We start from the raw sequence: 26,093 nt of genomic DNA on the forward strand, positions 1-26,093 counted from the left end.
TGAATTTGAACACAAGGTTTTCAGGATTTATCAAACTGTTGGACTTCCAGACTGCTTGAAGAAAGAGAGACATGTACCATGCATTGCACCTCAATTATTTGTATGTAGAGTACCTACTATGTACCTACTATTTTACCACTTCCCCTTCCTTCCCAGCCTTTCTATTTAAAAATGACAAACAACACTTCGCAATCATCACCTGTTCATGATTAGTCCCCATCTTTCGTCTCGCTTCCTCTTCCTGTGTCTCTCACACTTCAAAGCACAGCGGATTCGTTCTGCTCCCTGTCCTCCAATAATCATCTCCTCGCACAATAAGCCAGGGAAATAACAAGTTCAAGTGTGCAGCCTGCGCAACACTTGCCCCCTCAGTCTTTCACCGGAGTTTCCCGGGGGAAACCACTGCTCGTATTCAAACATGAGTAACGAGGGGAAAGAAAGGAGAGTGGGAGAGAAGCTGTGGAGGAGTTTGCTGTTTAATGAAAGTGGGTTATAATGGAGTGCTGTGCTGGGACAAGCGGGGTCCTCTCTCAGCTTGTTGATCTTGCTGATGTATGCTATGTCAGATTGTTGCTTAATTGACTTGGTTTGTGCCCAGCTGAAGGTTATCCTATCAAAGGCAGTAATTTCACCTGCCAGCTGCCAGCAACTGTGGTTTATTTCTGGCCTGCAAGCTAAGCGGATTTATTTCCATAACAAGTCGGAGGATTTTTTTTAAAATTGTTTTTAAATACCGTTAAAGGAGATGTATTATGTGCATTTTCAGGTTCATCATTTTACTTTTACTACTAGAATAGATTTACATGCTTTGATGCTAAAAACACATCAGTGTTTCTCATTCAGCAGCACTGTATCCCCCCTTTGTCTGAAACACTCTGTTTTAGCTCCTGGTTTTGTCTTTAAGGCCTCCTTCACAAATACCCAGTCTGGTGTTGAATAGCAGCTTCTAGTCCAAAAATTTCAAATACTGATATTTGTGGTTCAATTTTTCTAACCACACTGTTCACCTCTCTTAAATAGGTGTTTGTCTGTTTGAAACTAATTTTTTTAATAACGCTTTTCAACCCTTTTTTCCTTTCATGCTATTTACTCCTACTTTTCTGCCGACTCCACCACTTCTCTCCCTCCAGTCCTCCCTTCTCTCTTTCCTCACTCTTCAGTGGCCTTGGCCTTAGCCTCCAAGTGTAGGTGTTGTTTATGGCCGTGTTAACAGGCACTGCTGTGGCATTTTGGGGGCTATTAGGAGTCTTGCTGAGACATTAGTCATGTCTTGCAAGTGTGACGTGGGCAGAGCACTGGCCGGGGGCCGTGACATGCATGGCGAGCTGGTCTTTATGCAAGCCAGACGGCTGACCTTTTCCTGCAGAATCCTCAGCGACGGGAGAGGTGATGTCTGGGTAATTAATGGTGTGAACCCTCTGCGGCTCATCGCATCCCTCCCATCTGCATCCGGCCCTACTCTGCTGTCACTGTGTCACTCAGCTGTCAAGTGACACCAGTGGGAGGATGGGTTGGATCTGCCTATCGGTGTTCATCCCAGGTGGAGATTTGTTCCCAGCTGAGATGCAGGCAGAGTTCAATTTGAACGCTTTGATGATGATAAAATTGAAAAGAGGAATGAAAATCTGAGTGAAGGCCGGACTGAATAGAGTCAACTGGTATCAGTGGCACACGAGTCAACTTGAGCTCATCGTTTCCTGTCAGTGCAGGTGTTATCGTCTGAGATTTAACTGAAGAAAAATACACAAAGACAGAGAACCATTAGAACAACAATTTCCCTCTTGAGTTTGCACAATTAGATGCTGCAGCATTTCTGCATCTTCTCCATTGCCTCCTCTGAATACTGCTGCTTTTGTCTGGGTGACTCTGAATTCTCTCTCTGTCAGAGAACAATGAAACAACCCACTGGCTACTGACTGGTACCCCGTCAGCATCAGTGCCTGCCCTAGACGGGAGCTGTCAGGTCAGACCCAGACTGTGGTGATTAGACCTGCTCATGTCAGATCGACCTCTGTGAGCATGGCGCTTTATTCGTACGAACTGCACTGATCGCTGTGTCGGCTTACGTGTGCATTTGTGTACGCATGTGTAAGGCTTCGCATCCATTTCAGTTTCTACAGTTTGCTCTTGATAAAAATAATTATCTGTACTGAACACAAGGTGTTCTTTCGAGGGCTAAGCATGTGCACACTCGGGCAAATAAATCTGAAAACCCTGTTGACTGGCAAACAACAAAATTGTGCATTACAGCTACCATCTGGTAAGGAGTGGGACAGACGAAGCCCAGTTCTCAGTTTTCTCTCAGCGCATTAAACCTTTGCTGGTTGTGACTTCTTTTATGTTTTTGGCATTTTTCTTCTTCGGTTTCCCTCCAAATGAGTATGAAATGGTTAGAGTCTGGCATATAAATGCTCCCCAGAAACTAAGGCAAACAGTATTTCCCGCGTGCAGCTGGAATGGAGTACACAATGGTCCACAGCCATGTCAGTGGCTCTGTGAGGGTGTACATACTTGTGTTTAATGCTAGTGTCAGCATGCTGACATGCTGATTTTTAGCGTGTACAGTGTCCAGCATCTTCGTTAGCAGACTAAGATATGTGGTCATAAACCAAAGTATTGGACAAATGAATACTTTGACCTGATAACGGCGACACCTAAGTTTCATCCTGAGGGGAACATGATTGTCTATATCAAAGTTTTTGTCAATCCATCCAATAGTTAATGAAAAGTTTCAGAAAACCACAAATGTCAACCTCACGGTGGCGCTGGGAGGACAAGGTGTAGGGTCACCAAAAGTTGTTATGATATATCCTCTGGGCACCATGAAAGACAAAATGTATGCCATCTAGTCAGGTTGGTAGGTGTCAAAATTATCCCACCAACTAATAATCTTGTAACAAAGGCTGTGTTTCCAGGTACGTCTGTCTTTATACAAGAAAAGACGCTCACCATATGTAGAGCGTTGCTTTAATTTACTGCTAATGCAAACCAAACATTTCCTGCAGCTGCAGCTGCAGCTTCACATTAAAAGCATTTAACTGCCAAAATGCAAGTTGACTTTTATTTTGAAGTAGGCTAGTCACAGGAAATGCAATGTGGTCAGTGAGTTTAGCACTTGCTGCCATCATTCTACTGCCAAATAGGTGCTTTTGTTTTTTCGATTTGACAAAATCCTCCGCCATCGTCTTGTCAGTCAACTCCCTATTCTCCTCACGTTAGAATTGAAATGTGACTACTGCTACTGTATTCACATGGAGGTGAGGTGTGCTGCGACACTGCTGCTGGTGCTAAACTTTGGCAATCTGGTTGTGCTAGATGAAAAATCCTAGAATCCTAGAAGGATTCATCCTCAGGACACAGTGAATATCTGGATCCTCTTGCAGTGGTGCTAGACATAAAGCCACTAGGAGTCCAGTCTAGGGACCATGAATGTCTGTTAATCCATTTGATAAATATTGAGATATTTCAGTGTGGTTGACCAACTGAAAAATTAGGATTGGATAAAATTCAGCCCACCTCATCTCTTCCTGACCAGAAGATTTCCATCCATGACGTCTAATTGCCCCGCAATCTTGACTGTGGCCTTCTGGGTGATGTCAGCTGTCACTTTGAGTGTTTGGCTTTTCACCTCTTCGTCACTGCCCACGCCCCTCCCTTACAGAGCCACCGCCCGCTGCCAAGCTGTCGACTCTACTCAACCTGAACTAGTCTCCAGAATGAGACGGAGTCTGGGCCACACCTCCGGGTATGATAAGCCCAAAAAACCACAGAGCGTCTCCCAGCTTACGTCGGCCAATAGCAATGATAAAGTACTCTTTCAGCTGTGTCAGATAATGACACAAAAGAGAAAAAGAGTGTGTGTGTGTGTGTGTGTGAGAGAGAGATAGAGACATGGAAGATATCACACAGGTAAAGACCCCTGGTGTCAAGGGCATGGTCTGAAAAGTCTGATTAACATGAGGAGGTGTGTGTGTTTCCCTGTGTGTGTTTCCATTCTACCTGCTCTGTCAGAGCGTGTGTGTGTAAGTGTGTGTGAGTGATGGCCAGTGAATTAGCTGCCCCTGGTTCTTGTCTGTCCTCCCTGGTGCTCCGGTGTAATTAGCGGAGAGACTAACGAGCTTCTCCCACTTTAACAGGCTGGCTTTTTATTAGAACTGCTAATTGCTCCATATCAAGGGAATACTGAGGCATTGTATTCAGGAAGCACCGAGAAGCAGTAGCTGTGTGTGAGAGCTTTTTATGCGTGTGTATGAATGTCTACAGTCCATACTGCTGCTCTGCTGAATTTTGCTCCCGTTTATAAAAGTACACTACCAGTCAAAAGTTTGGACACACCTTCTCATTCAATGGTTTTTCTCTATTTTTTTTATTATTTTCTACATTGTAGATCAATACTGAAGACATCAAAACTAAGAAGGAACACATGAAATTATGCAGTAAACAAAAATGTGTTAAACAAACGAGAATATGTTTCATATTTTATATTCTTCAAAGTAGCCACCTTTTGCTTTGATGACAGCTTTGCACACTCTTGATATTCCTTCAATCAGCTTCATGAGGTAGGTATGATTTTTGTTTTCAAAAATATCCGTATAAATCTAGACAAGACCTAAATGTCCCAGTGAGCCATGGCAGCAGGCACTGGGCAGCATGCAATACCGGAAAACTGGTAACAGACCACTTAAATTGAGTACAGTAGTTCTTGATGTTATTGCACTTGTGCTTTTTCTGCAACAAGCCAAATTGTTTGCTGTTAAAAAGGTCTATTGTTAATGAATATAGGATCAGATACTGTTGAACAGTGCTTGATGGCTCAATATACAGTACATTATTTAGTATCATATATCCGCCATATCAGGTGTGAGGAATAAGGTGGATATGAAGACATTTTTTAGGCTTCCATGGCTTCAAACTGTTTGCTGAACACAATGTACAGAGAAAACTCTGTAGGTATGGTGCTGAGTGTACTTGAACCTCATAGTTCTTGAATGAAAGTTGATTGATTGATTAATTGTTTAACTTGCATGTTCCTAATTGCCGGCCACTGTTTCCTTTTCCTGCCCTAACCAAGACACTAAAGTCCTGTTTGTATAGGATTACTCTAGGGTGATTGTAATGCTTCATATACTGTATATATAATATCATCAGTCTGGAGAACATACCATATATGTGTAGTGACAGTATTGTTTGCATTTTAAAAGTGTATCAGCACCAATCTCCTATGGTCTAGCATGGAAAACCCTTATGACTGAGGGAAAAGAGAGTAAAGCAATTAGGAGAGTAGAACCCTCATTAAATGAGCTGTTATAATGTCAGCTACTGGTAATTGGTCTGTCCTGGCTAGTCTGCCTTCATACAATATAACAGATTTCATGTGTAGGGTATACACTATAAACTCATATAGTAGCTACCCTTGAGATTAGAGGCTACAGGGATGAATTGAAAGTTTAAAAAATAGATCAATATCTTGTTTTGTCTGTGGGTCGGTGGATCAAGCAGGTATAGAGGCTGTGTTTTACTGCACAGTCCTTATAATAGCAACAACTCAGAGCTGCACACTGTCTGCCTCTGTGTGTGGATTGTAAGTAATTATACTGCTGGACAGGCTGTATGCTGGCCGGATTTTGCCACAGCAGTTATTTAACGAGAAGAAAACAGTAATAATATACAGAGACTCAATAATGGAGTCATATACTTCTGGGCTTAATACCCAACATAACAGTATATAACACAGTAAATATTTGAGATGGGCACAGCTGTGCAGAATCATACTTTAAAGTCGATGTTGTTTTTCCAGACATGCAATTTAGTAACACTGATAATATAAGGTTTGCTTTCTACGTGGTGACACATACTGCAGCTGTGGCTCAGGAGGTGGAGCAGGTCGTCTTCTAATCACAGGATCGGATGTTCAATCCCGAGCCCCTACAGTCTACAAGTTGATGCGTTCTTGGTTAAGATACTAAACCCCAAATTGCTCCTGGTGGCTCTTCCATCACAGTTCGAGTCTCCTGCATCTTAAAGGGAGACCTATTATGCTTTTTAATATTTTTGGTTTCCTTCAGTGTTTAATATAGTTTGGCACGTATGAATTGATTTAAAACAGCTGTTCAGGTGTTGTTAGCGGTGCAGGGTCAGGAGTGTGAAAGCTGACCAATCAGAGGAGACTGGGTCTTCAGGAGGGGGGCCTTAAAGAGACAGGAGCTAACAGAGGGGGAATACAGTAATAGCAAGTATGCTGCTGCACTGGACAGTATGAGAAAACATGTTTTTTGAGCATTAAAGCATGTAAACCTATTCTAGTAGTATCCCAAAATAAAATTATTAACCTGACAATGAGTGTGAATATGTCTATTTCTGACACTCTGTACCACTGTCATGATGGCCACAGAGTAACTCAAGGGCTATTGGAGGGCCTGTTGCTGAGGTGACATGTTATTACACCCTCAGTGAGTCTCGTCACGCGTGTTGCCATGCTGATTACCCATGGTCATGCCTGCTACACAGCCTCAGCCTGAAGGATGTTATTATTAAAAAGTGTGACGCCTCAGGCAGCAGCCATGGAGTGTGTTTATTGCTTCATGTCCTTGTCCACCAGCACAAGTTTGCTGTCATTTCAGGAAATGTAAGACTTTATACTTTTTTACTTATTTCCACCTGTTGAAGTAGCATAACAAGCCCCACTTGCTGATATCCCCATGAGGCAGGTCACACATGTTACGCTGGTGAATGACTGCTTCATGCCTGTTATTGCATGAGCCTGTGTGGTTGTATTACGTTCCTGTGTAAAATTGGATGACATTATATACAGTTTCCTGCCCTGTCGGTTTCTTTACTACATAGAGGAGGGACAGGATGACTCACGGCTAAAGTCTTTACACCAATTCAAAGCAAACATTTTTGATTACTCGGTACAGTGTGGGCTGTTATCCCGCAGAGCTCCCAGGGTGCGCCCTGTCTGATGATGCAGTTATCAAAGGTTTTTTGGAATCCATTTTCTGCCTATGCAGCATAAATGAGACACAAATTTATCTTTGGCAATGTAGCTATATTTAGATATTACATCCTTTGGATCCAAAAAAGGACAGTCATGTTTGAGATGTTATATTGGACAGATACAAACGAGAAAGGTTCTGATGTTTTCACTGATCTCCAGTGGAAGTTATGCATGTAAATTTTGTCCTACTGCTAAGTGATTCTCCTGCAGTGTTCTTACTAGCATACACTGCATGAGACCAGGAAAGGATTGAGTTACTCACTCTCTCTTAATTAAGTCTCTTCATTCATAGTGCATGCTTCCTTCCTTCCTTTATCCTGTGTTTACTGTTCGAGACAACAGCTCATCGACAGCTCAAAGCTCCTGGACAGTGACCCGTACCAGTCTGGGTCAAAAGTCAGAGGTCGCTGAAATTGTCAGAGGTCAGTCGGGGCTGAGAGTCAACGATGAAGGTGCTCACAAAGTCTTAAATGACCCCCTGCTAGGCATTTCTTTTTGTCTTACTTTTTAAAAGATTTGATGGGAAATCAAGTTAATGACTTAAGATGAACATCCTGAAGTGCACCAGCAAAACAGCATTGCTGCAAGCAAATAAAGTAGATGGGGACTTGTTTTAAAATGTAAAAATAGAAAACGAAACAAATAAAAAAAAAAAAGAAAAACATAAAGTGGCTCCATACAGCCTGTTTTTTAAATTTAAACGATTTAAAAAAATGTGATTTGCACCCTTGCACAATCCTTGTACTTTTTGTCCCCATCTACTTCAGTTGTGTAGGAGAATGCTGCAATGCTGTTTTGTTGTGAAGCTTCATAATTGTTTTGTGGAGTACAAAACTTCACCTGACTTTCCATCAGCATGAGGTAGAGATAATGACTGAATTTTCATTTTTGGGTGAACTTTCCCTTTAAAATGACTGAATAAACCTTTTGTCAAAACTGAAAGGTACAACAGCAGTAAGAGTAAGTGAGAGAAGCTTGGATAATATTTCCCAGATATTTTACAGTGCATATAAAACAAGACAGTTTTAAAGGTCACAAAATATGATGTCTGCTTACTTTTTTAAAGGTCTTGTCATGGCTCAGTTTGTCACCCTGAGGGCTAAATATAATCAAATTTTAGGTTGTTTGAGTAGACATTAGTATATTTATATTAACCATGGCTACCTCATTTCTTCAGGCTCTCTTTGCAAACTTGCATGAATACTTTTATTTGAATTAAACTCCCTGACCCTCACAGACTGCCTACCCTCTTGTTCCTTAATATTCAGTGTTATGAAAATAAGGCCGATGACAAAAAGCTTTGCATTGTGTCCGATCTGCCCCCCACTCGCTCCCCCCACCCTCGCCACAGCGCAAATCAATCCTCCGTTACTCCCTGCTCCCCTCCCTCCCTCTGCTGTTTTTCTCCTCTGCACTTACACCAGCCTTCCTGAGTATGAAAGCTCATTGGCTGTGAATGTTTTGTGGTATTATGTCTGCACCAGGATCTGTGTGTCTGTGTGTTTGTGTGTGTGTGTGTGTGTGTGTGTGTGTGTGTGTGTGTGTGTGTGTGTGTGTGTGTGTGTGTGTGTGTGTGTGTGTGTGTGCATGCATGCTTATTTTAATCTGAGGGATTTGCTCCCTTTGCTGCTTACAAAACAAGCCTTATAGAGCAGAGACAATAACCTGTTTAAAAAAATGAAAAAATGTCCGGGGACGAAAGTTCAGTCAAATTCGCAATCTGGTTAATGTCCCCACATGTACGAGCTAAATACTTAACGATATGTAACTACTGTATTACCCACAATCCTCCACTCATCCGTTTGTTCATGCAGTATTAGTTTTGCTCTGCATAAAATAAGTGTGGTTTCTCATGTTGTTTTTAACAGTTATAATAAAGTCATTACATAGCGTGAAGACAGAAAAAATTAGTAGAGCTTATGATTGACATTTTTCACTATTCTATGACAGGTCACAGACCAAACATTTAATAAAAAAATCAAAAGAAAAGTGGCAGATTAATGAGTAATGCAGATGATAGTTGGTTGCAGCCCTACAACTGACATTTTTCCCAAATCCTGAACATGTTGGTCTTGGATGAAGACTTATTCTTGTATCATATAGTGTCTTTATCGTGCCTTCTTCTCTGCATGGACCTCTGGGTTTCAGGAAATGATCACTAATTGGAGTGAGCAGATTGGGTAAACCTTGCATGAAATTGCCATCGGAGGCCTCATTGTTGAGTGTGTGCGTGTCCGTCTCGTGCTCCACCCCCAGCAGTCAGCCTGTTGACTTCAGAGAGTGCTCACTCAACTATGAAGCCTGCGGTGTCGCAGAGCGGACTGAGAGAGTGTTTGAGCGTGTGAGGAAAATAATGTATGGCTGCCTGCGCCTGGGAGTGACAGTGGAAGAGATAACGGGCAAATTTATTGAAGTATTTATTTTTTCTTCTGAGGGAGGAAGCTTTCCGGAGAGGAGAGAGCGAGGAGAGAGAGTGAAGGAGAGGGGCATGAATGTAGGGTGAGGGGGCGGGGCGAGGAGGGTGAGAGGAGGCAGACTGGGGTTTTAGGGGTGTGAGTGTGAGTGTGTGTGTGTGTATTTGAGAGAGAAAGATGGGGGAGGTGTGTATTGAGGGCCTTGGATTGGACTGTAATCCTTTAGTCCTGGTTAGAAAAAAACCCTGCACAGTCTGGGACAAACAATTTGACAGGGACACACACACATGCAACATATTGCTTCGTTCACACACACTGAGGGGTGAGAGCGGCTTTGGCTGACGTTACTTCATCATGACAAAATGTCCTCGGCAGAAACTGGCTGATTACCTGCAAGAGAAGGTTGGTTCTTTCTGTGAAGTAGAGTTTACATTTGTATGCATCAAGTGTGTGTGTGTTTGCATTTGTGCGTGCCTGTGTGTGAGAGAGATGATTTGGTGTGTCATGCATAGGGAACTGGATAGGGTGTGTGTGTTGGACTCAGCAGTGCACCTTTTTATCATATTTAGGACTGTAAGCTCTTGTTTGTTTGCTTTTGAGGAAAAGCATCTTAAGAATATCCTCTAGTTTATAAGTTACGTATGCAACACCTCCTTCTTCCTCCTGTTCTTCTGTCAGATGCCATGCTGCAGATGGTACACGTTCACAGTGGTTGTCATTACTGAATCACTCACTTCTGGTAAGTGTATACACTTCTGATCCAAACCCACTAGAATGCATAAATGTGTCTGCGTCTGGTTGCACCAAAATAGGATGTTACTCACATCACAACTCACTGTCACACCTCCCGCTTAAGATAAACCACGTTCTCTTGTTTATATAGAGGCAATTGACAGCCGTAAGGCAATGCAAAGTGGCAAACAGTATTGCAGACAAGGATTTTTAGTCATAAAACCTTGATTGTTGTTTGTTTTGTTAAGAAGTTTCTTAATTTAAAGCAACATCAAGTCACTTTTCACAGCTTCAAAGTCAATGTGATGGCACAGTGTCTTGTAATAGGGTGAATGGTTTTTCTGTCTGTCACTTGTTTCTGCACTATGTAACTTCAGTGAGAGGGTAGGATCACAGCGTGCCATGTTTACTTCAACATACAAGTTTTCAACACATAACATTGTTATGAAGTAATGAGTTTTGTTTGTAGTTAGCACCTACGTTATGTCTGACAAATTGTTACAGACCTGGGATTTTTATTCACAACAGTAATATTGCACTCAGAAACTGTGTACAGAATGCCAATTTCTACATAATGTTGCTTTCAGGGAAAAAACTTGGAAATTCTCTGAGATCTACGTGGCAAATTTGTAAAAAAACAAAAAAACAAAAAACAAGAGCACTAATTTACAAGAAGAAAAAAAACGAATATTGTCTCAGATTATCAGGTCACAAATTTGTGAGAAAAAAAATGAAACCACATCGCTTCGCTTTGAAAGGTTGGAGCAACCTCATTACACCAAAGACAGAGGTTTAACACGTGGTTTACTAATCGGATGAAATTACTTTATCTCGTTGAATTTTCTTCACCACGTGGGTATCTATGAATTAATATCTATCGATGAATTAATATTAAAATCTAATGACAAACATTTTACAAACAATTATAAATTTTACTTTCACTTTCACTACAAGATATTACGTTTCCTTTTCAGGTCATTGTATGTTCTCGTTCTTACTTTACTAAACACAATAAGTCCAAACACTTACCTGCATGCAAACACCCAGTTATTATCCAAGCTGTTGTCGGTGAAGACTTTTGTCAGATCATAAAACACAGAAACAGGAAAGAGAGGACTTTTACTAAAAAAATCAGCCAAATTTCTGAGCGGTTTCTTACATGTTGCCCTCCATTAAACACATCAGAAGTTCTCAGTGTGCTGAAGATGTCGTCATGATCCCTCTATCCTTCCTCCCATCATGCCTTGTTGCACTCTGAAGGTTTTCCTCACTGTCTGCTCGAGTGACAGGAGCGATGGAGGTGTTGATGGAAGCACGGCCACCTCTTCTGAGTGTGTTATCATCCAATCTGGCCAGTTATTCTATGCCATATCTCTTCTCATGATTTTATGATTGAACAGTTTCTGCTATTGCATCAGCATGCTTGCAACACACACAGCGTTATCTACCAAAGGATGATTTGGCAGATCATCTTGTCATCACATTTTGGGAAAGATCACTACTTAGAATATAATTTTTTTTTGCCATGTGTGAATGTACATTATCACAGCCAGATCTCAGAGATGATGTTGAGTGACAGCTGTATCTTTCATAGCCAAGAAATTTAAAGAACCTTATCATTGTTAGGTGATATGAAGAAAAACAACAGGGAGGGAGAGCCAAAACCTCTTCTCCCCGTCGTCATTTGGTGGAGCACAGAGCACCTGCTGCCAGCCTGGCTTTACTCAGTGTCTGCCAACACTAGCATATGGCAAACACACACTCACATACACACACAGGCACACACACACACACACACACGCATGCATGTGCACACAGTCACTATTTCTGGTTCAGGGGTGTTGGAATCTGGCAGGCGGCTCATAATGTCTGAATGTCACATCTTTATGCATGAATGCGCTGTATTTACACACAAAGACATGCTTGTGCTCACATACACACATTTGCAGATATACAAAAAACACACACGCATTTTCACTTATACGGAGAGGTAGCAAATGTCTTCTGCCTGCATCCACAAACAACCTTCGACTCAAACACTGTCATATATTCGAGGCAAGTTTGCCCTCAATTGAACAGACAAATGCTGTCACGCAGCTGTTGCCCCTCTTCTCTTCTATCCTTCTTTTAGGGGATCAAGAGCAGCTTGATTTTGAGGAAATCCAGGCAGAATTACTGGCAGTCTATTGCTTTGAAACAGAATAGACTAATAATAAGTGTCTTTGCTCACTTCTCGGCAATCAATGCGTCTCCTTTACAGCTTTTAACGCTCTCGGATACAGTTCACAACATGAAACACAAACAATATGTATGTTTATCTGGTGACAGATTCCGTCTAAATTGTCACTTAAGATATGATGCGCTGAGCTACTAAGTGCAAAGCAAAGAAAAGGGTGTGTGGGATTGAGATGTCAGGGCTCTCAAAGCTGGAGAAAAGTGCAGTGCTCTTCTCGCACTCAAGCTCTCAAGAAGTCACCGCTCTTTTGAATTCCGGCTTTTTAAGACTTTTTCGGTTGTGATGGAAAATCTTGTGTTTTTCAGATGCATTTGAATGCCTCCTCTGTTCTGGCTGTGAAAAAAAACAGCCTGTGGTTAAACGCAGCACTCAGTGTCATTTCAAACTGAAATCAAAAGCTGTTAAGAGTTACTGCTGTCTCTCAACAGTTGGGCCTTTTGGAGCAATTAGGGCTCTTTAACCAGACGCTCAAACTATGACCAAACCACCGCTCGTGGGTTTTTGAGCTTTTGATGTTTGGCAGCGCAGAAAATTATGCACTGGTGGATACTGACCGCTCATGAAATTCTAACATGTTTATTTGCATCAGCTGCTTATTTAATACTCTGCGTATGTGTTGTGCCTGAAGTCTGCTGTCGGCCACATTTGGGTTGTTTCAAGCAGAGATGTATTCGTCTCTATTCATTTCCACATTCTTACAGTTTGTTAGCTTACATAAAGTTCTTATCATTTTTTGCGTCCTCTTTGTGTGTTCATTTGCAGTACGACCCAGAGAATTCGGGCTTCATCAGTACGGAGCGGTTCAGGGACCTTCTGGCGACCCACGGCTCTGAGCTTGACCCACACAAACTGGAAGTCCTACTGGCCCTCGCCGATGGCAACGCCGACGGAAAGATCTGCTACCAAGACTTTGTCAACCTGGTGAGATGTTTCAACGTTTAATAGGCTTGTTGACATCAGCATTCAGTGGATATCAATACTTTATCGACACCTCTTACCCTGCAATTTGTCCTTATATAAATGATTAGACTTACATTTAAGTATCAGTTGATACATCCAATATTGGCACACATGCAGGTGGTGAAAGTCACGCAAGGTGTGGGTTTAAGTCAGATGAGGCACAAGATTTACATAGACAGAATACCAAAAGACTTGCAACTCAACTTTGACTTTGACGCCTCAAGACTTGGGACTTCATCTGGACTTCAGACTTTGAACTAGTGGTGGGACAAAATATCGATACAGCAATATATTATGATACTTCCTCTTAAGATATGATTATCGATATGCTCGTCCCGATGATCGTTGCATGCTGCAACATGTGGCACATTGGAATGAGGGCACCTGTGAACATGGACGAGTTCCCGTCAGTGTGTGTGATAAAAAGGCACAAAGCTGAGACTCTGTGCACTTTTTGTACATTGTTTCATCACAGTCAATTCTGTGAAACTGACACTGCAATGCAATTATGTATTTTTTTATGTTTCATAAAGTTTATTTGAGAGATGTACACACTTTAAAGAGGCATTCGTTATTTCTGTATATTCACTATACTAGCTTTTAATCATTTTAACATTTAAAATGTCATTAAAAAAACAGTTAAGGTTGCATAATGACTTGTTTAGGACTTAAAACAAAAAGTGTAGGACTTTGTCTCAACTTGGTTCTTGACTTGGGACTTTTGTAACCCACTCTTCGGTAAAACTCCAACGTCTAAATTATCTCCACTAATTTTTTTTTTTGTCACATGTCAAACTTTTTGCCGTTTTTTTATATCCACCCCCACACAGCCAAACTCCAATATCACAGCTGAGCTACAAGGTGGAGAGTCTTCCTAATAGGAAATGACTCTGAGTCTGGTGATAAATTCCCCTCTTAACGCTCACCTTGCTCCACTTTCAGTTTCACCTTCACATCCCAGCCTGCTGCTGATTGTCCGAGGTCTCACTCAAGCATCTCCAGCTGTGTTCGCTGCCTCATAACCTTCTCATTTTCTGTTTTCCGCTATCTCACTTGTTGTTCCCCACGGGAGGCTGAACTGCTGACCCAGGACAGTGTGGAGTGGTGTTGGAGTGGGAGTAGTTGTGTGGTGCACCATAACTACTGGGTGGCTGTGGGAAGGAGTTTGTGTGTGTGTGTGCATGTGTGTGTGTGTCTGTAGGGAATTCATTGTTGTCTGTGAGTGTGAGCGTGTCCATCTCTCCCTTTCTCTCTTGTTCCTCAGAGCTGTTTATTGTCTGATACAGTGGCTGAGGAATGAGGCCTGTAGGAAGCTTGGAAAAATGTCAAAAGGGCTTTTCACTGTTGGTTTCCAGTTGGTGCATTCATGTCATGTGACAGGCTGTGGGTCACGGCATGCAAGTGGAAGTGGGACAGAGAGGAATGGGGTGCCGGCATCTGTTTGTGTACAGTCACTTTTTTTTTTCTTAGTCGCTATTGTGTTCACCCTCTCAATGGTTAATACATTCATAGAAGCTGCAGCAGAACAACAGGAGCTGAGCACAGAGAGGAATACAGGGAGGGAGGGAGTGACATGCATTCATGATTATGGTAATATGCTGTGCAATGCATGAATAAGTGCTTAAACAATTAGTTTAGATTACATTAATTGATTAGCTATTCATTTGTCAAGAAGAAATGCCAAACATTTGCTTGCTTCAGCTGCTTTTTTGTCTTCCGTCTTTTCTGTCTTAAATAAGTGTTAAATAGCTCTATATGTGTTTGGTCAGTAATCCATGTCTCTCCTCCTACTGCTCATGCAGTAAAAGAAATGTTCTGGTATCCCTGCCCATTTTATCCTATCGGGAGAGAGACCTCCATAAAGAGGCGGCCTTGTCTGCTCGTGAATGCGCAGGGAGCTGGATCCTCCTGTTTCTGAGTGTTCATGTGGTGACGTAGAGAGGAGGGAGGGGACTGCTAACAGCAAAACGGAGAGGAAGTTAGCTCAAACAAGGACAACACCTTAGCTTTAGCAGCTTTAAATGTTTTGGATTGTGAACAAGGAAATTGATCACAGGAAAGAACTGCGATGTTCATTTTTCACCGTTTTCTGTGTAAACTAGCTTTTTTTTTCTACATTGCTACATTTAGGCCAATTGATAACTTTAGTAGTTGACTACTTCGCAGATTCAGATTAGTTCAGTAGTGCATATTTATATTTTATTGGCCATTGGACCTAAAGATCACCCAAACCAATAATCTGAAAAGTGCTAAATATCAGCCCTGATGATCAGCCAGACCAATGATCGGTCTGTCCCTACTCTAGACTAAGCTAGAAATACATTTATTAACACGTAAAGTGACACTTATTCATGATAATGTGCAGAAAAGACTATTTGATTAATCTGTCGATCAGCAGAAAGCGTGCTGACAGCTGCTATGATCTTCATTTAATTGGTGCAGTCAGGTAGTAGTGACACCAAACAAGCTTCTGAACTGTGAGGATGTGCTGCTTTTCACTTTTTAAAATCACCGTGAATTGAATATTTTTTGTTAGACAAACCAGGCAATTTGAAGACATTACCTTGAGCTCTTTAAAAATGTTACAGGCATTTATTACTTTTTCTCTTTCTATTTCAAACCAGCAAACGAATAAATGAATAGAAAATTCAACAGAATGAAAATTATTGTTGTATTGTAAGAAAGTTTAAGCCCCACAATGAATTCTACTTTTAGTTAAAGGTTATACTGAAGTTCAGGCTCTGAAAGTAAAAGTGTGTGTATCAGGGGCCAGGGTTGAGGGTGTGTTATAAAGATTTCTGTACATGTAAACCCACTCTTGAATATGACACAAGTATCTAAGGGAATGTCAGGTATGTAAACACAACTAAATGGACTTTCCAAGCGCAGCCATTAATGGTGTGTAAGATAAAGATCAAGAGGTTTAAAGGAACTCAAGAGTTGTAATTCCTCCAGCAAGTTAATTGGCTGGTTTCTCGTGGTACATTTCTATCTCTGCAACCCTTCTGCTTTCACAAAAGGAAGAAAAAAGAAATAAAATGTAAGTATAGAATTAGAGGACAGACAGAGACAAACTGTGTGGGTTTATTTGTGGCACCATCTCTCCTTTGCACCGCAGCTCTTCCATCAATGTGATTGTCAGTAATTGCCTGCTCATTGCTCCGTCACAGTCAGCGTTCAAATCACAGTTATCTCCCTCTCTTAACCTCTTCCTCCCCCCCGTCTTCTCTCACTCTCTACCTTCTTCCTCCGTCTCTCTGCCTCTGCATCATAAGCTGTCTGCCTTTTCCCCACTGCTTCTTTCTTATCGGTGCCTTTCTCCTTCTTCTTTCTCTCCATCCATCTCTCTCTAATACATCATGCCGCAACTGTCCTGGGTAGCAACTGGCTCAGTAATAAGTTTATACTTCCTACAATATCTACAGAAAAGGTTGAACCGCTTTGTTTTTTCCCCCAGTGGGTTGAAATTGTGGAATGATCGTGACGGATTTGTGCAGGTTCCTGCAGATGCACTCATAGATGTCCTGTTTTGGATTGTTTGTGGCGATCCAGTTTTATTTTGCTTGAGTTACGCTCTGTACTCGGGCTGGCTCTTTAGTTTTTTATCTTAGCCTTAAGCCTTTAAAACTGTTTTCTGAGTTTGGTGTTGAGGACATTTGTAGCCTGATGTTTCCTATCTCTCTGTCCTTCCTTATTTCTTGTCATCTCTCCCCTGTCAACTGGAATGAGATGCCAGACGTAAAAAACCCTGGTTCAGCTTTCACCTAGCGCTGGTGATATCTTATCGTTATCACGATATGAGACTATATATCATCTTATATTCTGGATATCGTGATATGGCATAGTTGTCTTTTCTTGGTTTTGAGGGCTGCATTGCAGTGAACTAACCTTACTTATATTTGCCTTTTCCCACTTAGTCACTATGCTCACGCTCCTGACGATTGATTACTGATGATTATTTATCAAAAATCTCATTGTGTTTGTGTTGCAATATTTGTGGACGTATCAACAGTCAATATTGTCGCCCCTTACATTTTTAACGCAGGGCTGGCTGCTGTTGTTGTTGTCGTGGAAAGCTTCTCAGAAGAATCGGGGCTGTTAGAGCAGCAGGATAATGACCATGGATTTGAAATGAGATTTTCAGCAATGACATATGGGTGTAGTGCTCAGGGCTTTTACCACGTAGTGTATTTCTGTTGTTAAAGACAGACTTCTGCTACTCCTGGTTGTATTTGCTCTGTACCAGCCTTCTCTATACTTCCTTCTTCCATCAGTCCATCTCACTGTCCCTCTTCTCTGACTGCGTTTCCACTGATCAAACTGTGAAATTGTCTCTCGCTGGCTGAACACCTATTTATCCCCTTCACCTCCTCTCTCCCCCCCTCCTCCCCTCTCCTCTCGCCAGTGGGTAAACAGACAGAACGTCATTCTTTCTTTTGTGTCGTACAAAGACGAGAGGAATTGCAGTCACTTCACACGAAGAATTGACTGTCTTTATGGAGCAGGGTTGCCTGGGGGAGGTCCATGTTTGTGTGTGTGTGTGAGTGTGTGTGCGGTCTGGAAGTGGCCATGGTAACCTGTAATCATTTTCCCACAGCTCTCTGGGCCTAACACCAAGGCCGAAATAATTGGCTTTTCCTGAAGTTTATCTCCAAACGGTGATACATGCAGGGACACTAAAAGTCTCATTAAACGGCGCATTAAATCGGCCAACTGTTCATACAGAGATTTCGTTGATACTCTGGTTTTACATCTGTGTTCTTATCTGTATTTCCTCCTTGCTATGTTTGAAATGAATTATGATACGTACCATTGTTTGCAAATTGTTCACAGATGAGTACGTCCACTATCTTCAAACGAAAATGTTCCTTATTTCCCTGATCGGTCTGTTTTTGTGCTTGAATGAACATCAGTCACAGCTTCAAAACACGGGCAACGCTCTAAAGTAGCTTTTGAAGTTATGTCCAATCACCTTTCCTTTTACTTTTATCACCAATAGCCAATTAGAAAACCATATCACTCACCCTCATTGCCTTAAAATAACATGCACTAACTGACAAATCTGCAGTCCTAGAGACAGGAACACAGTAGTAGAGCTGAGAGTTATGGTGTGTGACATAAACAGAGCAGAGGAAGAAGGAGAGAAAGGGGGGGACAGACAGGCTGAGAGGGAGAGAGAGGTAATAAGACTGCGGGAGAGAAGTGAAGCGGGAGTCGTTGCGTCGTCTTGGTGAATCTTAAAAAGCACACAGCCAGTGTAATAAAAGGCACGACGCTCGGAGACAGCAGTGATTAAGGCAAACAGCTGAGGCTGCCGCACGAACCAGAATCTGTTTCACGTCTATGCAAACAAATGGAACATTTTTTGTTCTTTTTATTAAGTGCTCTTAAAAGTGACAAGCTCAAAGCCTTACAGTGGAAGCAGGCAACTCAGCTAACGCTAACGCTAGCAGCCAGAAACAAGCATAGCAGCTTGTTTCTTTGGTTCCTGACTACCTCGCAGCTCCTGGTTAGTTTTGTGGTTGCCAGCGTTAGCAACATGGCTACCTCATGCAAACAGTGTGGCTGGTTCACTGTCTAAAGCAGAAGTCAGAATCTCAATTTGAGCTGCAAGGAAGCCTGGAAAAAGAATAAACAAACAACTATGTTCCTTTCTGGCTGCTGGCATTAGGTTTTTGGTTGTTTTCGCAAAAGCCTGATCTCAGTAAAGGATGAGTAAGACACCAACTTGTATTAATAAGTAGGCAGATTTTGCTACTAATACTACTTTAACACCAAAGTTAGTATGTGCAATATAAATGCAGCTAAACCTGATGAAAGAGGTTGTTTGCCAGTTGCCCATTTCAGGAGATGAGTTTGCCCTTCTGTTTTTTTTTCCCCTTGTGTGTCATGTTCGTCTTCACAAATATGCCAGAAAAACAGGCAACAGTAGAAAACAGCAGATCCTATCCCTCATCGGACAATATCCAAGGTGTTAAATCTTGTTTTCAAAAGTCTTTCTCAATAAAATCCTGAATTCTGAATCTGCTTCTTTCTAATCTGAATGCATGGACATGATCCTGTCATTCAGTCGCCCTCTTGGTCCGTTGAAGGGCCATGAATCTGAGTTTTACAAAAGGAAAAACATTCTTCATATTCACTCCAACACATGATGTGTGTCAAGCTTGTGGACGTACGCTCAATAGAAAACGTGTGCATGTGTGTGTTTCGACGTCACTGTCTGAGTGTGTGAAGAAATTCAATAGGAGAAGGCCACTGTTTGAAAAATGTGACACCTGTGCGGTAAAACGATGCCACTAAATCAAAAAAAAAGATGACAGTGCTTTTGAAATGAGAGCAGAAAAGTCATTTTGTCAGGTTTAAAAAAATGATAGTGACTGACAGGATCTTCCATCACTGAAAGGTCCTGAATGATGAATGTCAGTTGAGGTCCCCGCCCATAAAAAATTAACAAATATAGAATAAGATAAACACTTGTTGAGCCCCCAGTGGGGAAGGACAGAAAGATGGAGAAAGTGAAAACTAAATAATCAGGGGTGTGTTAGTCTAGAAAGAATAGAATAGACGAGTATTTGGAGACAAAAATTACAAAATAAAGTGACGGTTGTGTGATTCATAGCAGCAGAGTCAGTGAGTCTGTGTTAACAGTAGCTGTACTAGTGTTTGTCTGTATTAATATAGAGCTGTATGATCAATTTGATACAGAATATGATAAGTCAATAGGTAGTATAAAATAATATATTATGTTATACTTTATTGTACCGTTGACTACCTAACTACTATAGTATAGTACAACAATATAACATAGAGTAGAATACAATATTAAATAATACAATTTGGGTATAATAACATATAGTATAGTATAATATTAAAACAGAACATATCAATGTATAGAGCAAGGTATATAGTCAGTTTGTTGACATAATTATATACAAATATAGAGAAACAAACTTAAAAACCATAATATCTGACATTTTTGTCATTTATTTATATTTTGTGTATTTCAAAAATAAAGGACAAATCTGTAAATTTAAAGAGATTAAGAGAAGAGATTTTTTTTTTTTAAGTATGCATAGAGTAGTATGTTTGCATAAAGCATAGGCTGCATGATTGTTTGGAAATGAACTCTTTATAGACAGGAAGGATGTAGAGAAAGTATTTGGTGGTTGCTAGGTGATGATACAGGGATGTGGTTGCTATGACAAGGTGGGACGGGTCTTTCAGTGTACTGGACTGAGATGGATTGGTGTGTGTGTGGCCTGTACCCGATGTGTGTTGAGGCCCAAGTAGTTCACTACAAAATTATGTTGTTTATATTACATGTTAAATAAAACAACTAATTAGCAGGTAAACAGGACGCTCGTTAATGTCAAAACCTGCTGCATTAGTGATAATAAAGCAGTAAAATATTCTGAAGTATCTCTCACAAATCTGTCCTTCCTTTCTTCCTCTTCTTCACTTTCCTCTTCTCCTTGCTCCTCTTCTCCAGATGAGTAACAAGCGCTCCAACAGTTTCCGGAGGGCCATTCTGCAGGGCAGCAGGCAGCTGAAAGGCTGCAGTCTCAGAGATGAGGTAGGCTTGGGGCTGTCCCAACGGCTGGTCCGACACGTCGCCTATGAGACGCTGCCCCGCGAGGTCGACCGCAAGTGGTACTTTGACAGCTACACCTACTGTCCCCCACCCTGGCTCATCCTGGCTATCACCATTGCTGAGGTAAATTGTGTCTCTTACGGTACGCTGTGGAGGTTTTGACCACAGGTTTTGATGATTCTGAGCATGCAGATGACAGTGTGACCATTTGCATTTGATTTAGATGTTGCTGGAAACAATGCAGGTTTCAAAATATTTCAAAAATTGGTCTTGCATTTATTTTGTGAGGATGGAAAATCTTTCAACTAGGACTGTGAAGTGAAAACAATCTGATTAATTACATTAATGTGATTAATTAATGTATCACACGTGGACTTACTCAGTCTGTGTCATAACCCCTGTTTAAATGGGACCTCAAGGAAAACTTCATCCCAGTCACCTGTTTCTATCATGTTTGTAAAGCTACTGTGTGGACGATTGTATGATCAGTCTTTATGACTTCAACGAGCATCATAGAGCGTGATTAATCTGAGTTCATTTTATTGATGCATTTCTTTAAAAACCTATAATTAATTAATCAAAATGAACACTACGACACCACTTTGCCAACTTTTATTTGGCCTCAAGGATGTGCAACACAACTGAACACCTTTAAATATGTAAGCATTGCAGTCTTATGTTACACTGCAATGCTCTGCAGTAATGGTGATTCTTACAAGTTATTAAGTGCATAAATTACGTTTTTCCTGTGAAGTTTGGTAGAATAACTTGGGTCCGATATCATTATCTGTGTTAAGATAAGACAAATGACTTTCATCTGCTATTAGAAAGTTGATAATAGTCTATTGATTGTTCAGTTTCTTTTCTTCTCTCAAAGTTAATGTAATTTGACTGATAACTCTTGAGGATGAGTAAAGAAATTAATTTTAAAGTTTGTGCTCAACGTTCATCTAATTACTCGAGCAATTTGCTTTGATTAATGAGTCTGAGCATCATTTCACTGGTGTGTAAAATGAAACAATTATTCCTGAAACCACTTATTCTGTATTTGCTCTCCTAGGTGGCCGTGTTCATGTACTACGGCTGCCAGCTGGACCGCTTAGTCCTGCAGGTGTCCAGCCCGTCCTTCCTAAAGAGCCCCTTACCTTACCACCCCCAGCTCCGAGCCCAGTCCTGGAGGTACCTCAGCTACATCTTCATGCACACCGGGTGAGTTTACATCTTGCTATTGGATTTCTAATCATGAGGCCACGCTGGACACAATTACGTGTTCGGATGCTGGAAATGCCTCAATGACACATTTTGCACAACCTGAACTCCTCCTCCACATTTTGCTGACGTCAGTCTTGTGATCAGAGAATAACACCATGAAAAACATGAGCTAGAGGCACTGTATATCTGTGACGCCTCGAGTGATTTGGGTGGTCTTAGTCAGAGCTTGTTACGTAACGATTTCATTAACAAAAACTCACCGTCAAATTAATTTTCACTGAAACACAACAACTGAGGGCAATTAAATCCTCCTCAGTCGTGAAGGACAAATGCAGATAAGCAAGAGGAGATGGGCAAATGAGGCATTGTGAGTCGCTAATAATGAGTCTTGGTTGCAGTTCATGAATTGACAAAACAAACAAGTGACAGATAATCATGTGGGACACCTAAAGTAAGATCTTGAAAAAGCAATTATTAGTATTATATTATTGGCCTAATGTGTATTTACTGCAATGCTGCTGTCCTATCTGAGTGTGGGGAACATTTGTCTCCATAATAACACTCCTCTGCTCGAAGAAACCACAAAATATTGACAGATAATTTGATAGAACTAAGCATCATACTTCTTTATCCTCCTCTCCTCTCCTCTCCTCTCCTCTCCTCTCCTCCTATTTTATTATCAGGTCGTCCAGGTTTAATTACCCTTCTGGGTAAACGTAGTCTCAGGCAATAGTGAGAACTAATAAAATGATAATTTAATTAGGAGGACCTGGAGGTGCCGGTGGTGATGACAGTGTGTGGTTAAAAGATGAACTCGAAGGGACGAATGGAGTGATAAAAGGAGAGAGGTGAGATGTTTAACATGCACTGATTACACAGGAACATCAGGGGAAGAGGCTGTGGGAATGAATCCGACCTGCCAGTGCGTCTGATTTTATGTGGAAATTGTTTATTTATTCATGTGATTCTATAATTTCATTATGCCTGCTTATGGTCAGTTGCTCCTGTTAATGCTATGCAAGTCCCAGGAGGCCTCATCATCCCTGAGTCTGAATCTGATGGTCCCAGTCAAACTGGAATAGGCTGAGTCACGAGGGAAATCTCATTGACTGTGGTCGCTGCGGTTTCTGGGAGCAGCCTAACATTCAGTAGCGGCTACAAGTTGCACTTTGTGATCTTAGTCCAGCAGATTTTGTGGATTTGAAGGGTTTTCGTGATCTCAGCACACAGACTGCAAGAAATTTGCATCGCTGATCAAAAATGACTTTCAATAATTCAGGGAGTATAAATATGTGATTACTGCTTCATGGCACAGAAGAACGGCGGTCGTTATGTGCTGGCTGGCTTCACCACCTCAGCCCATTTGCTCATGCTGATACCAGAGCCCCTGGGAGAGACATTCATTAGAAGGCACATGGAGACACATTTCTCAATGTCTCTGTGCTCTAAATCATACAAGAGGATGATGTTTATGTAAAGGATCGAAGTGGTGAGCATGGAGCTTCATACATGTGACACCACATGTGGCTCGTACAACAATTAAAGCGCCCCCTTCTTGTAACATCGTAAGTGAAATGCTGCATATAATGTTGCACGATATGTTTGGTATTATTGATAACATTCAGCCACTAAATGTGGTATCTCCCCCTACCACTGCATTGATGTTATAACACCGCTGTTGTTCAAATCATCTGCCCCCTCAAGTTCTAGTTTGTTGCATTAGCTAACGTTGCTAACATCAGCTAGCAAGCATTGATGTCACTAACTAACCCTAGCTACCTATCGTTAATGTGACTAACGAGCAAAGTGAGCGTTTGGAGGACCTTAGGGCAGTACGGTATTCTGGGAGCGTACTATAGAACTCAACCATTTTTATGTTTTTCTTCCACAAACTGGCAACTACTCTCGATGCTGTCGAAACACGGGATACCGAAGACGTTATGCCATTGGCTGACAAACCTTGTTAGAGGCTGGAACCAACCGTCAGGCTTCTTACACAGAGATGAACAAAACAATCACTTTGGACCGGACGAACTTTGTCAAATGATTCATTCGCAATCATAATAACATTTTTAAGGAAAACCTGAAAGACATGACACTACATGGCTGTGTCACAGTCAGAGAAACAATAGAAAGTGGGCATTGAGAAGGTTACAGTGTAAAATATACTTGTATGTGTTGCTATGCGTAACACCATATGAACACATACATGCATGTGATTTTTTGTTTTGTTTTGTTTTTTTAATTACTTCAGTCCAACAGGTATTTTGTAATAGAATAGAATAGATTATAATAGAAAATACTTTGTCCAAGGCTGAAATTTGTCTTTGCCATGTCATTTTCTCTGAAAAAGCTATTAAAATCATCGTGATGTGACATTTATTGTGGCCTGTACCAAATAAGCATGTGCTCTTACGTCTGGAGATGTCACGCCTTTGCTAGGATCCCAGATACAGACACCAACTGGCAGAATTAAGATGTTTATTAGAGGTTGGGAGGTGAGGGAAAGGGGGAGCGATGGGCTGGAGAGTGGGTCCAGGGGGAAGACAGAGGTAGGGGGGCTGGAGATGATGGCTGGGGTGGCAGGCAGACTGGAGGTCTAGAGGACGGGCTGGCAGGCAGGCAGGTGGGGCAGGAACTGCAGCAGGGAAGAGCAGCAGTTAGAATAAGAACAAAACTTGCAAGCAGAAATTCTGAGGCTTGGCTCTGCTAAAACGCGACCACGACAAACCGTGTGGACTGAGTGACGATCCGGCAGAGACTGACGGTTGAAGCAGGACTGAAGTGCAGACTGGGTGATGAACTGATGGGAACCAGGTGGCTTGATTGCAGCAGCAGGGCAGGTGTGGAGTGGGAGGCAGGCAGGTCCAGGAGAGGTGACAGAGTGCAAGAGGGAGGGGGAAGGAGACATAGACATACAAACAGGTAGAGTGACAAAACAAAACAGACAAACATGCAACACAAACTGTCATGGCGCTGGCCTTGTGACAGGAGAACAAGATTTATTGGCCAGGGCATCTCTGCAGCACAACAGTTCTTCATTATAATGCTGTTTCGTCACACATTTGACCTATTAAAGTAATATTTTCTTGGTTTTGGAGGCCAAGTTTTCTGTAATAACAGAATTCCTGTCTTTCCAGATTGATGCCAAAACTTACTAATGCTCGGATGGAATGACCTTTAACAAAAGTCAGGGACAGGAATTAAGAGTATGACACTGTGTGCACCCTGATCCACTGATCCACCAGTACAGACAATACTGCTTCTAATCATTTATAATGACTCTGTCTTCTGCGAAGCTCGTGTGACTGACTGATACCACTGTTTCCATGTTTGACTTTTCCTTCACACACTCTCCCCCTTTCTTTCCCCTCTCTCCCTCTCTCTCACACACCAGCAACTACAAACCATGTAATCCCATCAACAGCTCAGTAAGGCTGATCCTTCCCAATTCTCAACACCAAAACAGAGTGTAAATATTGGCCCCAAAACATCCCTCAGCACAGTGCATTGCAGACTCACTCTTCTCTCTCTCTCCCTCCCTCCCCCTTTCTCTCTATGTGCAGTGTGTCTGTGGTAGCTGTGAAAACTTCAGGAAGATTAGCCTCCTGCTAGATTAAACCATGACTTGAAACATTTTGTAGCAAGAAAAGAGCTTTATTTCCGGTTGCGTTTGTGCTGCTTTTGTCCACTCCTCATTATCATGCAGAGGTTTGTCGTCCAATAATAAATGATGCTGTTGCAGTACAGTCTGTGCTGTGCAAGTGTTGGCACACTGAGCCCTTATTTTTCCTTGTTTCTTTTACGAAACTCTATTCAATTTATGTCTCGTTTCCTGCCTTTTCGTGAAAGCATCACAATCTTTTCATCACTTTGACGCAGCTGAAAGGGGCAAAGAGGTTTCACTGGGTTCTGAGGTCGAATTGCGCAGAAAAATGAATTAATCGTGAA

The 26,093-nt window shown here is 41.6% G+C and overlaps 1 protein-coding gene across 4 annotated transcripts in view; it reads left to right on the plus strand.

Annotated features, from left to right (window-relative positions):
- rhbdl3 (rhomboid, veinlet-like 3) overlaps positions 1-26,093 on the plus strand; it is a 62,143-nt gene that overhangs the window by 20,450 nt on the left and 15,600 nt on the right. For 2 of the 4 annotated variants that reach the window (XM_084366811.1, XM_084366812.1), the window contains exons 4-6: positions 13,142-13,300; positions 20,829-21,053; positions 21,991-22,139. In XM_084366811.1, coding sequence (XP_084222937.1) covers positions 13,142-13,300; positions 20,829-21,053; positions 21,991-22,139 — 533 coding nt within the window. Of the gene's footprint in view, positions 1-9,721; positions 9,814-10,113; positions 10,151-13,141; positions 13,301-20,828; positions 21,054-21,990; positions 22,140-26,093 lie in introns of those variants that run through there. The other 2 variants (XM_084366813.1, XM_084366814.1) reach the window with 2 other exon arrangements.

Source organism: Pagrus pagrus, assembly GCF_965226575.1.
Source record: "Pagrus pagrus genome assembly, chromosome: 2".
Lineage (NCBI taxonomy): Eukaryota > Metazoa > Chordata > Actinopteri > Spariformes > Sparidae > Pagrus > Pagrus pagrus.